Consider the following 13,807-nt stretch of genomic DNA (forward strand, 5'->3'; position numbering starts at 1 on the left):
GCTAGGTAATAAATCCTATCAATGGTACCAATGCACTCCAATAATCCACTTTCTAGTTGAGAAGTTAACTTATATTTCAAGTATCCAAATTTAAATTCTGTTCCCAAAGTTATTCCTTTATGCTTTGGTGAGAGTCATAGGCCCTGGCTTGTAGCCCCGGCTGGCGCTCAGGTTTTGATGAAATCTGGAGCAGGCAATATCCAAGCACGCATTCCTCAGATGAAAGAGAAGGTTTTAGTGGTGAGGAGGGTGGCTCTTTTGAGATTATGGTAGCTGATGTACAGTGGGGAAAAAAAGTATTTAGTCAGCCACCAATTGTGCAAGTTCTCCCACTTAAAAAGATGAGAGAGGCCTGTAATTTTCATCATAGGTACACGTCAACTATGACAGACAAAATGAGAGAGAAAAAATCCAGAAAATCACATTGTAGGATTTTTAATGAATTTATTTGCGGAAAGTTATGGTGGAAAATTAGTATTTGGTCAATAACAAAAGTTTCTCAATACTTTGTTATATACCCTTTGTTGGCAATGACACAGGTCAAACGTTTTCTGTAAGTCTTCACAAGGTTTTCACACACTGTTGCTGGTATTTTGGCCCATTCCTCCATGCAGATCTCCTCTAGAGCAGTGATGTTTTGGGGCTGTCGCTGGGCAACACGGACTTTCAACTCCCTCCAAAGATTTTCTATGGGGTTGAGATCTGGAGACTGGCTAGGCCACTCCAGGACCTTGAAATGCTTCTTACGAAGCCACTCCTTCGTTGCCCGGGCGGTGTGTTTGGGATCATTGTCATGCTGAAAGACCCAGCCACGTTTCATCTTCAATGCCCTTGCTGATGGAAGGAGGTTTTCACTCAAAATCTCACGATACATGGCCCCATTCATTCTTTCCTTTACACGGATCAGTTGTCCTGGTCCCTTTACAGAAAAACAGCCCCAAAGCATGATGTTTCCACCCCCATGCTTCACAGTAGGTATGGTGTTCTTTGGATGCAATTCAGCATTCTTTGTCCTCCAAACACGACGAGTTGAGTTTTTACCAAAAAGTTCTATTTTGGTTTCATCTGACCATATGACATTCTCCCAATCCTCTTCTGGATCATCCAAATGCACTCTAGCAAACTTCAGACGGGCCTGGACATGTACTGGCTTAAGCAGGGGGACACGTCTGGCACTGCAGGATTTGAGTCCCTGGCGGCGTAGTGTGTTACTGATGGTAGGCTTTGTTACTTTGGTCCCAGCTCTCTGCAGGTCATTCACTGTGTGGTTCTGGGATTTTTGCTCACCGTTCTTGTGATCATTTTGACCCCACGGGGTGAGATCTTGCGTGGAGCCCCAGATCGAGGGAGATTATCAGTGGTCTTGTATGTCTTCCATTTCCTAATAATTGCTCCCACAGTTGATTTCTTCAAACCAAGCTGCTTACCTATTGCAGATTCAGTCTTCCCAGCCTGGTGCAGGTCTACAATTTTGTTTCTGGTGTCCTTTGACAGCTCTTTGGTCTTGGCCATAGTGGAGTTTGGAGTGTGACTGTTTGAGGTTGTGGACAGGTGTCTTTTATACTGATAACAAGTTCAAACAGGTGCCATTAATACAGGTAACGAGTGGAGGACAGAGGAGCCTCTTAAAGAATAAGTTACAGGTCTGTGAGAGCCAGAAATCTTGCTTGTTTGTAGGTGACCAAATACTTATTTTCCACCATAATTTGCAAATAAATTCATTAAAAATCCTACAATGTGATTTTCTGGAGAAAAAAAATCTCAATTTGTCTGTCATAGTTGACGTGTACCTATGATGAAAATTACAGGCCTCTCTCATCTTTTTAAGTGGGAGAACTTGCACAATTGGTGGCTGACTAAATACTTTTTTTCCCCACTGTAAATTATATACGCTGATTTAAGTGTTTCCCAAGAACAGGCTTCTGCTCATTCTGATTGGGCTTTGATTTTTGCTTTATTTTTTCTCCACCCCTCATGTCCTCAGTGGGTGTGTACTGCCACTATGTATTGTCCTATCCACTGTAGAACCACGCTGTACAGTTAAGACTGTATCTGTGTGAACTGTGAAAGAATGGGTCCGCTGATTCCTTTCACGTGGGCCATTTTCCCCTGTGTTGTCTTCCTATCGTCCGGTCTCCTCGTCACACCCCAATGACGTTGTGCCATTTCCCGACTCCCAGCCACCCCAGTTCCCTTTGTTTTCTACACATCTGAATGCTAATTGACAGTGGCTGGTTAGAGGGACTGGGCTACGTTGTCAACACATCACTTTTAGTAGAGTACGTTTTGATTTGTTATCCCAAACTCCTCATAAGAGCAACTAATATTATCTAGGGCAAAAACTATCACGCATACTCTTTTCCTTTAGTTTAGTAGGTTTGTATAGCACAAGAACATTGGGAAAGGGTGGGGGGGAAATTTGGTTGTGACGACGCCACTCATAATGAATTCAGATAGGAAGATTATAATGAATACATACATTCCTGAGTGGTTGTAAAGAAAAGCCATATGGAATTCGGTCCATATAATGGTCTGCTAAGCATCGGAAACATCCCAAACAGCTTTTATGGAGTTATCACCAGGGCTTGTCCGCCTTTTCCCTTTTACAAATTAATAATAGACAGTGAAAAGGTCCTGTTGAAGCAGACGGGCTGGAATGCTGAGAGAGAGCGGGGGAACCAATGCGTCGCGGTGGAGGGCTTTATGCTAACCGCTACGTCCCCCCACCAGCCCCGGCTTGGCCTCTACAGTACAGACAAAGTGTGTGTCCCAACTGGCACCCTATTGCCTATGTAGTGCTCTACTTTTGACCAGAGCCCTATGGCCCCTGGTCAAAAATGGTGTTCTGTATAGGGAATACAAACAGGACAGACAATAACCTGAATAGGGATCTGTCTGTGACTGTTGTTGCCCTACTGAGAGACAGTGAGGGGCTGTCAGACTTACAGTTGGATGGACGCTCTGCTAGACTGACTGAGCGAGCATATGTGTAGGAGTAGGAGTATGACATGGGTTCAATTAATATTTGTTTTCTTTCAAATACATTGAGCGTTTGATTAAACCTGTCTGGATGGGCAGGGTTTGCACTTTTGGGACTATTGCCTTGGTTCCATTGTGCTAGGCAACCTCAGTCAAGCGCAGCTAAAGTATTTGACAGAAAACAAATACCATTTGATCCCAGGACAGTATGTAGGCTATTATATTATTATTATTATTATTATTATTTTCTTTTTGTAAGATTATATATTTTTGACAATACAAACATACACATACAAACGACAGCATACAAACACACACAAACATCATGCTTCCCAGATCCACCTGCTCACACCCCCATCTCCAGCACCCGCATCACTCTTCGCCACATGGCCTCACTGAACCATTTTGTTTCTCTCTGTCGCCCACGCACTTTCAACATTTAGATAATAAAGCATTTGACCTTTCCATTGTGTTAACGATTGAGGATGAGTTGATTTCCAGTTTTTAAGTATATGTTTTTTCAAGATGATTGACGAGAAAAGTATTGTCCAACCCATCGTGTATCTCACTGCACCCTCATATGACATGTCTTGAATTATGCAGACAGACGGATTAAAGTATATTTACATTGTAATACTTCTGACAGACAACTTTCAAACACCACCCATAACTTTTGGACTTTACCATTCCCAGAAGGCATGGTTTATTGAGTCATTGTTAGTTTTACACTTAAGACATGACTCTGCCATTGTGCTGTATAATTTGTGAATTTTGTCTCTTGTATAATAAATTCTATACTTTAGTTTATACTGAATTAAGCGTACATTTTCGTTAACTGTAATTTCGTTAGTTACGTTCCAACATTCCCTCCATCTTATGCAAATATCAGTTCTTTTTAAGTCTTGGGTTTAATAGTTTATAGTTTTTTCTAAGAGGCTATTATATTCTAATGTATAATTCAGCCAAATCAAAATAAGCCTGAAACCTGAACGAGGTGTTCTAAAAATGCTGCTGATTGATTTAATCAGAGAGTGAGACGACTGCTCTTAATAAGGTATTCAGCATTCAGATTGCATGACTAGCCATTTAAAGAAATTGAACAGCGCCCTCTCGCTCTCTTTCTTCTGGCCTCTGCGTGAGACGGATCTCTAGACTAGCGAGACAATGTTGCATGGGGATGTCAGGTTAGTGTTAGCCACTGGCACTGGAGGGAGTTGTAGAACTACTACTAGAATTACTTTTACTGGTAGATCTAGACAAGATATAATTGTGGTCACAACTTCATTTAGACAGTCCAGTCTCTTTAGCCTAATTCAGGTCTACTTGAAATGTAAAAAATATGCATCATTTGAGACAACATGAACAGGTGCCCTATAACAGGCAGTAATGGAAGTTATTATTAGATAGTGTCTAAACCTTCAAGTGCTCCCCTGACCCTGCATCTACCTTCTGACGGACCAGACCTTCTACTCCTGACCAAGGCTCTATTCCAGACAGACTTCTATTAGCCTTGTGCCCCACTAGCCTCTGCTGTTCCTGAACCCGAGCATCCTGTTCCATCCCTTCCCATCCCTGTCTATGCTTGTTGTCCTCGTGCTACATACCCATCCGGTCACTGGCTGTGCTTGTATTGCTAATAATAATATTACATGGGACTTATATAGCGCTTTTCAACGACCCAAAGTCTCTTAAAGCTTTGTTGTCCATATGCTTCATCCTCATTCCGTCGCTTCCCATTCCATCCAACCTATCCTTCAATCCCTGGCTCTGCTTGCCTTGTTGTCCTCGTGCTCCAGAGCCAAGGGTAATGAATGCTGCTGTCTGCTCTCATGGTATTTTAAGAGTGTCTAATATATGGCAGTAATATTGTAGGGCCAGGCCTGCTGTGACTGCTGCTTGTTTGACGGGCATAAATAAAGATGTTTATGTCCCTAAAACTTCTGCCAAGCCCCACTAGTGCAATTTTCCTATTTTCTAAACACAGCGTCAAAGACAAACAACCCTGGTCCTGTTGCCACGTTGGTGTGTGTGTGTGTGTGCGCTGCTGCTTGAGTGTTTGCCCGTCACGGTTCTAGCTATTAAATTAGGGCATAAGCTTATTGTTGACAATCTAATATGGCTATTATCCAACCACGCCCCCAAATATCTTGATCAGATTGGATCTTCCTTTCTAGGGTTTCACCCCCACATGTAACGGCATGTAGACAACATGCCTGACTACTTAGGTATAACTTTATGTTATCTTGTTACAAAACACATGAATACTATTCACCTAACACAAAGCTATTTTAGACTGTACAGTACACTACTGTAGCCTATGTGTGTCTATAACTCTCCAGGATCCTGGGTCAGCATAGGTTGTTGGGAGATACTGGGGACTGTTCTCAATGGCACATTGTTTGTTTGAATATTAGGCTATAGTTACATGCTTTACATTTGAGAATGCATACAATGGTTCATTATGAAGGTGTTATAAGATTTGGGTCGAAAAGCCTTCGGAGTATTAATGTGTATTAAAACTATTTAGGCTTGCAAATCCATAGTATGCAAATCCATGCCATGATGCAACATTTAGAAAATGTGGTGTGCCCTGTTGCACATGCTATGGATTTCACCATTCAAAGTGATTGATTAAAACCACAACATTAGAATAAATGAATGAAGAATTGCATTGGTCTTTCTACTTACCCCAGCCCAGCCAGGTAACAATAACATACAGTGCAGAACATTCTAATTGCCACAGTGACCATCCAAAGCCCCGAATTGCATGGTAGAGTTTGAGCAGCATCTAGTGGTGAAATAGGTAACTGCAGTATAGCAATGGGGAATAAAAGTAACATCAGGGGAAACTTGAGAAAATATCTGTACTTTTCTATTACTGGTATTCATTGTCTCAGAGATTATGATTATTAGGAGATGACATGCCCTGCAGTCACTCCCCCACAGTAATGAAACTAAGTATACGTCCCAAAGTGCATTATATACGGAATAGGGTGCCATTTGGGACATAACACTGAACTGTCAAAACTTCCATCCGCCATTGACTCTCTGAGAGTGACCTCTGTGCCTCTTAACCAATGGTCTGGTTTCTTTTACCCTGAGGCCAGTAGTGATTATGCTGAAGGATGGAAGATGGGAGTATTGAGACTACAGGTCTAGGCTTGTTCTCTAGTCTTCCCCAGAGATACAGAGAGCCTTGATAACATTAACATGTAGTTAACTAAGGGAGTGTTTCAACAGCTGAATTAGCATGCCTGACTGGTTGGTAATGATGATTAAGCTATGCCATGTTAGTGTTGTGTGTTCAGCTACACTGCCTGACTGGTTGGTGATGACAGGTGTGCACGGAGTATTGAGAGAAGTAGATTCTCACACACGTGTAACCTACATGCAGGAATAAGCACGTGAACAGTATAGGTCAACCTGGTGCGGTAGAGAAATGTGGGATGTGCATATGATATATCACACACACACTTTGTGTCTGTCTCTGAATATCACTCACACAGACCCACTCTCTCTCCTCTCTCTCTCTCTCTCTCCGTTCTCTCCCTCCTCCCCCTACAGAAGATGATGTGGACCTGGAGGCGCTGGTGAATGACATGAACTCCTCGTTGGAGAGCCTGTACTCCACATGCAGCAGCGTGCAGTCTGAGTCAGTTCCCCTCCTGCAGCACAACGGCCAGGTGCACGTGCACCGCGACCACCACCGCAGCTCCCCCATGCCCCCCCACCCCCACACCTCCCCCAGCGACCTGCAGCCCAGCCCCACCTCCCCCAAACAGAGACTCCGACGCTCCCAGCCCATGCACATCCTCGCCGTCAGGTATGTCTGCTGTGTTGGCACATACACACAACACACCCACACCCGATAGATACAATTCCTCCACATCTAAACAAGGGACCATGTTCTCAGTATGCTCTGTGAGGACAGGTATGTGCTTATTATAGTTCATTGTTTTGCCTATCCGCAGCCTCTCTGTGACCCATTCTCCCCCTGTCACTTTCCCCTGTCCTAGCATAGCATAGCAGAGGGGGAGACCAAGTTAAATTTCTCTTTTATTCTAGAAACAGGGTGCCTACTGCTCCCATAAGTTGAGAGGAACTTTTATTCACCTCAGGTCTTAATGAAATCTAAACCTGTCTGTCAGAGTTGTAACATCCATTATTTTCGATCCCTAGAGAAAGTTTGGCACTGGCTGGTAATGAGATATATCGTTGGCGTATTCTGTCTGTTGGATTGAAATGATATGGTTCAGCTTATTATTCAGTCCTGACCTCCAAATAACACCCTGCTCCTGCCTCACATGGAACTACATCAAAAGCTTCTCCTTTTGAACTCCCCTCCCTTACCAGCTCGGGTTTGGAGAAAGTATAGAGAAATGCTAATGATGGCTATCTGCCTGGCTGCTGCAGTTCAATTCAGATGCTAGTCATCTGATTAAGCCAAGCCAAACTCTTGTCTGTTTCTGATTGACAGTCAGGGTCTGCATCCCAAATGGCACCCTATTCCCTACATAGTGTACTACTTTTGACCAGAGCCCTATGGGCCCTGGTCAAAAGTAATGCACTATAAATGGAATAATAGGGTGCCATTTGGGACGCCGCCCTAGTCGGTTTCTTATTGACAGGCAGACAGTGAATGAACAGGCTGTTGCTCTTGCAGCAGGTCATGAAATGGGCACTTTCCTCTTGAAACTGCCTGAAATAATGGTTTGATGAATATTGCATGTAATTAGTAGCTCCAAAAACGCTGGCAATCTTCCTGTGGTGTGGCAGAAAGAATCAGCTCACAGTGCAGTGATCAGAGAGAAATGGGCATGAGGCCTCGGCTCGGCAGCAGTCTCTCTCTCACTGTGAAACCAAGGATTATTCATTATTCATACTCAGCCACAAAGCATTGGGTTTATATCAGGGGAGACTGTCCTCATGATCTGCATTCATCTGCTTCTTAACAGCCTTTTCAGTCAGTATGTCTGTCTGTGTCTGTCCCTCACTGTGTTAATGTCCTCCCTGAATGTTGTGATTCTCAGGAGACTGCAGGAAGAGGAGCAGCAGCTCCGGACGTCCTCTCTGCCGGCCATCCCCAACCCCTTTCCCGAGCTCTCCAGCTCTCCTGTCCTCAGCCCTGGGTCTTTACCTCCGTGTCAGCCCTCAGGCACATACGTAAGTCAGAGACCCTTCTCTTCAGTCCTTACTATGGTAGCTGAGGTAACCATGAAGATTGTCCATGAAAATGGCAACTAAAGTATAGTATCGTACATCTTACAGTACCATGGCAGTTTGGTATATTTCTCCCACGGTCATTATCTCTCATCAGAATCAGTGAAACTAGCTTTAAAACAGCAACATTTTGTCTCTGCGTCCCCCATATGTTGCCCAAAAACCTTTGCATAGTGTGTGTGAGTTTGCCTGAGTGTGTGTTTGTGTGAGTGCGCGTTTGTGCATCTGTGTGTATGTGCACGTGTGAGGCTGGGGGTCGTAGAGATGGGCCCTGCTCCACAGCTGGCTCTGCTTTGCTCTCTCAGCATGCAGTGCCTGCCGTCTAGAATCGTGTATATCTGTCTGTTCGTCCGCCTGTCTGCCTTCCTGCCTGCCTGCATGCCGACCCTGCCGGCCTGGCTGGCTGACAGGGTAGGGCTGGTGAGAAGTTGCGCTGTTTACAGAATTTTCCGACCTCTGGGCGCTTTCTGACAGGCTCTCATTTCTCATCCCCAGCCCCCGCGCAGTGGAGGCACGCCAACGCTGCCGGCTGGCCTGGCCTGTCAGGGATCACTGGGCAATCTGTTACACGACGCCCATATGATTTTCATTTGCCTCCCCTTCAAAGTCTCAGTCAAGGACCCAGCTCTCTCTCTCTTTCTCTCTCTCGCTGTCTCACCCCAGCCGTGCTCTTAAAATGGTAGTGTTAACAAATAACTGACTTGTTTCGTTATGGACGGACGGATGTTCACTGGCTGGTTTTGACAACCCTGGTGGCGTAGGGTCTTTCATGGTCTGTTAACTGAGCTGGAGATCGAGGGTCATGACCAGCCAGTAGTCACTATACTAACCTATCCTGATGCTGCCAGCCTGACTGACCTGGACACCCTGTCCCTAGTGTTGTTGTGTCTTCAACTGGTCTGCACACAATGTTCTCTGTAATTAGTGGAAGTATGCTGACCAGTCATCAGTCCTAAAAGGCACCAGGATGGATGCGACACACATAACTGGCTCTCAGAGCAGTCCAAGGGCATCCATCACCATGCAGTCAGACTCTGGGTTCCAGCCCACACCACACACCATCAGGGACAGGTCTAAGCATGCCAGCGACACTGCATGTGACGCAACTGTGCTGCAGCCCTATTACTGGGTTAATAAACTGCACCGTCATGCCTGGTGCCTAGTCCTCCTTAGCTTAGCCTCTTTTCTGTTTCTATTAGACTGTTGTTAAGTTGACACACCGGTGACACAGGTTCACCTCCCGCTCCCATCCCCTCCCTCCGCCTGTCCCCTTGTGTGCAACGCTTTATCCTTTTAAATCTTTCTGTGAACTCAACAGCTGGTACGCACGCACGCTGAAAGGAGAAGAGGAGTAGGAGTGTGTGGAGCGAGAGATGAGCAATATGGTTAATACCTCTGAGCTCATTAATGTGGCGATGCATATTTACGCATGGTGAGGTAAGAGGCTTGGAATAGCAGCCACTCAGTCAGTTAGTGAGTGACATTGGTGGCATAGTGGGAGAACTGGACATTGGTGGCATAGTGGGAGAACTTGACATTGGTGGCATAGTGGGAGAACTTGACATTGCGAAAGGAGGCTCTACTTGATGTCGTCCGCATTGTTTGGATTTACATAAACAGTAATGGCTGTGTATGGAATGTAATAATTGGCTAATTAGAACATAGAATTAATATAATGTGCATAATTGTACATGTATTCTTTTCTTATGGGATTCCATGGCAGAGTATGTGAGGCCACTCATCAACGTCCCAGTAAACTCACTACATGTTAGTAGGGATGTGCAGTGCTCTATCACCCCCACAGCTGAGCATCATACTTGGCTGCTGGGGATTCAGGAATGCCCGAGTTTGGGTCAGAGTTCACCTTTTTCCACTGTAAATAAAATGTTGGTATTTTGCTGATGTTGGCTAGTCTGCATGTTTAGGTTAATTGCGTTGGAACACAATCTCAAGTTAATGTGTTCTGCAGCGCTGAGTTGGAGATCAAAGTGACCAGTGCCAGAAATGTGCTGCCTCGCTTCTAGACTAGAGGCAGTCTGTTTTAACAGGCTCTTAAACCACACCAAGAGTGAAGCAGCACATCCTTGATCCCACAGCGGGCTGACTTAGTGTGCCTGCCAAATGGCACCCTATTTCCTATATAGTGCACTACTTTTGATCAGGGCCCATAGAACTCTGGTCGAAAGTAGAGCACTATGTAGGGAAGAGAGTCCCATTTGGAACGCAGGCAAAGTATCATGTAATCACGGCCCATAATTGTTCAGAGCCCCGTGTATTGAAGCAATGCATGCTTATTGTTTCTCCTTCCCAAAGAATGTTCCCAAATGGAACATGGAAGGATTACATGGGATCAGTCAGCACTAGGAGTTCTGTGCTGCTGCTGGGAGAGATAACGTTCTTCCTGCAACTGCTTGTAGGACTCAGTTGGCTGGGCTCTGACTAGATCTTTCTCAACCCCCCAAAGATAATTGTTTGGGTTCAATTTCATTAATTGAGGGACGTTGCAGGCAGAGGTACTGGAGAGGAGAGGCTGCTGTACTGTAGCCCAGTATCTAATCCATACGTGGGTGAAGTAATCTTAAATTGGTGCCTGCATACGTGTGTGTGTGTGTGTGCGTGTCCGCATAGCCTCCGTGTCTGTGTGCACCTATGTGTTGCACGCTGACTGGCAGCACTCTTGAGATACAAATTGCAACTGTGTTGTTAACAAATGCTCGTTAGAGGCGTGCCAGGGAGCTTGTGGTTTAGTCTGGAACATCTCATGTGTCAGGCCATATTTAACCCTCCACTTACCCAGCAAGACAAGCCTCAACCTGCTGTTTGGATTACTTGGCCAATGCACCAGTCACTCAGTGACAAAGATCTGTGACTGTTTAATCTACAGCCTTGCCTTGCTCTGTGTGTTAAGCTCTGGGGAACTGAGAGACACTATGCTACGCTATATTAGGCTAGGCAAGGGGTATTCAAATCTTACCCGAGGTCTGGACTACTGCTCCAGCCAAACGCTATGCCACGCCTACGGACGTTCATTTATTTTCCGCAATGAGTCCCTGAGTGCCTCCCCGACCCTTCACTGAATGTGAACACATTCGGGGCCGTCTCTGATTGGTCCAGAAACCGATCGGTTGGGCCAGAGCCAGAACATGGTTTTGAATTCGTAATTGGCTTTGATACTCTGATTGGTTGGAGATGATCCAATCGATGATGACTTAGTTTTGTACAACGCCCCTCGTGCCCCTCGTCACCACACATGACTGATGACAGTCTCAGACTAAAGTATGTAGCGAACGACAGAGCAGTGGAAAAATTTAGTGTGAGTTGTCAGGCTAGACTACTGCTAGTTTTCTGTTCTACCTGATAATTAATTGCACCAACATGGTACCCAGGTTTAAATCAGTCCTTGATTAGAGGGGAATAATTATATGCTTTGAGGTCTAGATATGAATTTGAGGGGGCTAGGCTATGCTAAACCATGCTAGGCTAGGCTAAACGCTAACTGCTATGATGTAAGCTTACCTGGACAAACTGGCTGGCTGTGGTCCCCCATTGGGAGAACAACATTAAGGTCCCTCACTCTGTACAGTGAGCCTGCCAGGTCACAGGTCAAACTAAGTAATAAACCTATTTTCTATGAGTTAATGAGGTAAAATGGTCAACATGTATGTACAGGCGATGTTGGGTCACTCACAGGCAAGCGCTAACTCACTGGAAGATAGGCTTATCTGTGAGGGAAGTTGACATAAAAGTGTATTTTGTCATGCTGCTAAATGCCTTGGTTGATTTGTGCTGTTCTTTTCTTCATTACGTAAACAAGAACGGAAGGTTATAGGTCGACACCTTCATGTACCTCTGTGTTTTGTGTCCCTTATTTTGAGACTGCTAGACAATACCCTGGTTAGCCGTGTCATGCTAGCTTAACTGAGATAGACACAGTGAGTTCTCTTAGCAGGTAAAGTTACAAGCCAGAACCATTCCCTCACTTAGTACAGGCCTGTTCATTACTCTAGCACAGGGATCATCAACTAGATTCAGCCACGGGGCGATTTTTTCTTGAGCGGATGGTCGGGGGGCCGGAACATAATTACAAATAATTTGTAGACTGCAAATGGACCGCAAGAAGCCCAAACAGATATAATCTTTGACAAAAAAAGAATCATTTCAAACCTTGCTTACATTTGTATATGATCACGTGTCTCTCTATAATGCGTGGGAATACTTTAACAGATTTATGTCCAATAATGAAAATACATTTTACAAAAATGTATAATACTTGAGAGGCCAAATAAAACCACCTGTGGGACAAATTACATTTGGCAAATCTAACCATAACTCTATCCTCCTGCTTACAAGCAAAACTCAAACAGGAAGTACCAGTGACGCGCTCAATATGGAAGTGGTCAGATGAAGCGGATGCTAAGCTACAGGACTGTTTTGCTAGCACATCCGATAACATTGAGGAGTTTACCACATCAGTCACCGGCTTAATTAATTGCATCGATGACATCGTCCCCACAGTGACCGTACGTACATATCCCAACCAGAAGCCATGAATTACAGGCAACATCCGAACTGAGCTTAAGGCTAGAGCTGCCACTTTCAAGGCGCGGGATACTAACCCGGACGCTTATAAGAAATTCCACTACGCCCTCCGACGAACCATCAAACAGGAAAAGCGCCAATACGGGACTATGCTCAAATCCTACTACACCGGCTCTGACGCTCGTTGGATGTGGCAGGGCTTGCAAACTATCACGGATTACAAAGGGAAACCCAGCCGCGAGCTGCCCAGTGACGCGAGCCTACCAGATGAGCTAAATGCCTTCTATGCTTACTTCGAGGCAAGCAACACTGAACCATGCGTGAGAGCACCAGCTGTTCCGGATGACTGTGGGATCACTCTCTCTGTAACCGATGTGAGTAAGACCTTTAAACAGGTTAACATTCACAAGGCCGCAGGGATTACCAGGACGGGTTATCAGGTTCTGTACTCCAAGCATGCACTGACCACCTGGCAAGTGTCTTCACTGACATTTTCAACCTCTCCCTGACCCAATCTGTTATACCTACATGTTTCAAGCAGACCACCATAGTCCTTGTGCCCAAAAACGCCAAGGTAACCTGTCTAAATGACTATCGCCCCATAGCACTCACATCTGTAGCCAAAAAATGCTTTGATGCTCACATCAACACCATCATCCCAGACACCCTGGACCCACTCCAATTCGCATACCGCCCCAACAGATCCACAGATGACGCAATCTCTATTGCACTCCACACTGCCCTTTCCTGCTTGGACAAAAGGAACACCTACGTGAGAATGCTGTTCATTGACTACAGCTCAGCGTCCAACACCATAATGCCCTCCAAGCTCATCACTAAGCTAAGGACCCTGGGACTGAACACCTCCCTCTGCAACTGGATCCTGCACTTCCTGATGGGTCGCCCACAGGTGGTGAGGATAGGCAACAACACACTAACCCTCAACATGGGGCCCTTCAGGGGTGCGTGCTTAGTCCCCTCCTGTACTCCCTGTTCACCCACGATTGCGTCTCCTCGCACGACTCGCAACACTATCATTAAATTTGCCAACGACACGACGGTGGTAGGC

General features: G+C 45.3%; 1 protein-coding gene across 2 annotated transcripts in view; it reads left to right on the forward strand.

The window, feature by feature from the left end:
* The window catches only part of LOC311116508 (growth factor receptor-bound protein 10-like), an 85,026-nt gene that overhangs the window by 47,802 nt on the left and 23,417 nt on the right, over window positions 1–13,807 (forward strand). For both annotated transcript variants that reach the window (XM_084157423.1, XM_084157422.1), the window contains exons 5-6: window positions 6,544–6,802; window positions 8,010–8,142. In XM_084157423.1, the coding sequence (XP_084013549.1) occupies window positions 6,544–6,802; window positions 8,010–8,142 (392 nt within the window). The remainder of the gene's footprint in view (window positions 1–6,543; window positions 6,803–8,009; window positions 8,143–13,807) is intronic.

The sequence above is a fragment of the Coregonus lavaretus genome, assembly GCF_964263955.1.
Source record: "Coregonus lavaretus genome assembly, chromosome: 3".
NCBI lineage: Eukaryota > Metazoa > Chordata > Actinopteri > Salmoniformes > Salmonidae > Coregonus > Coregonus lavaretus.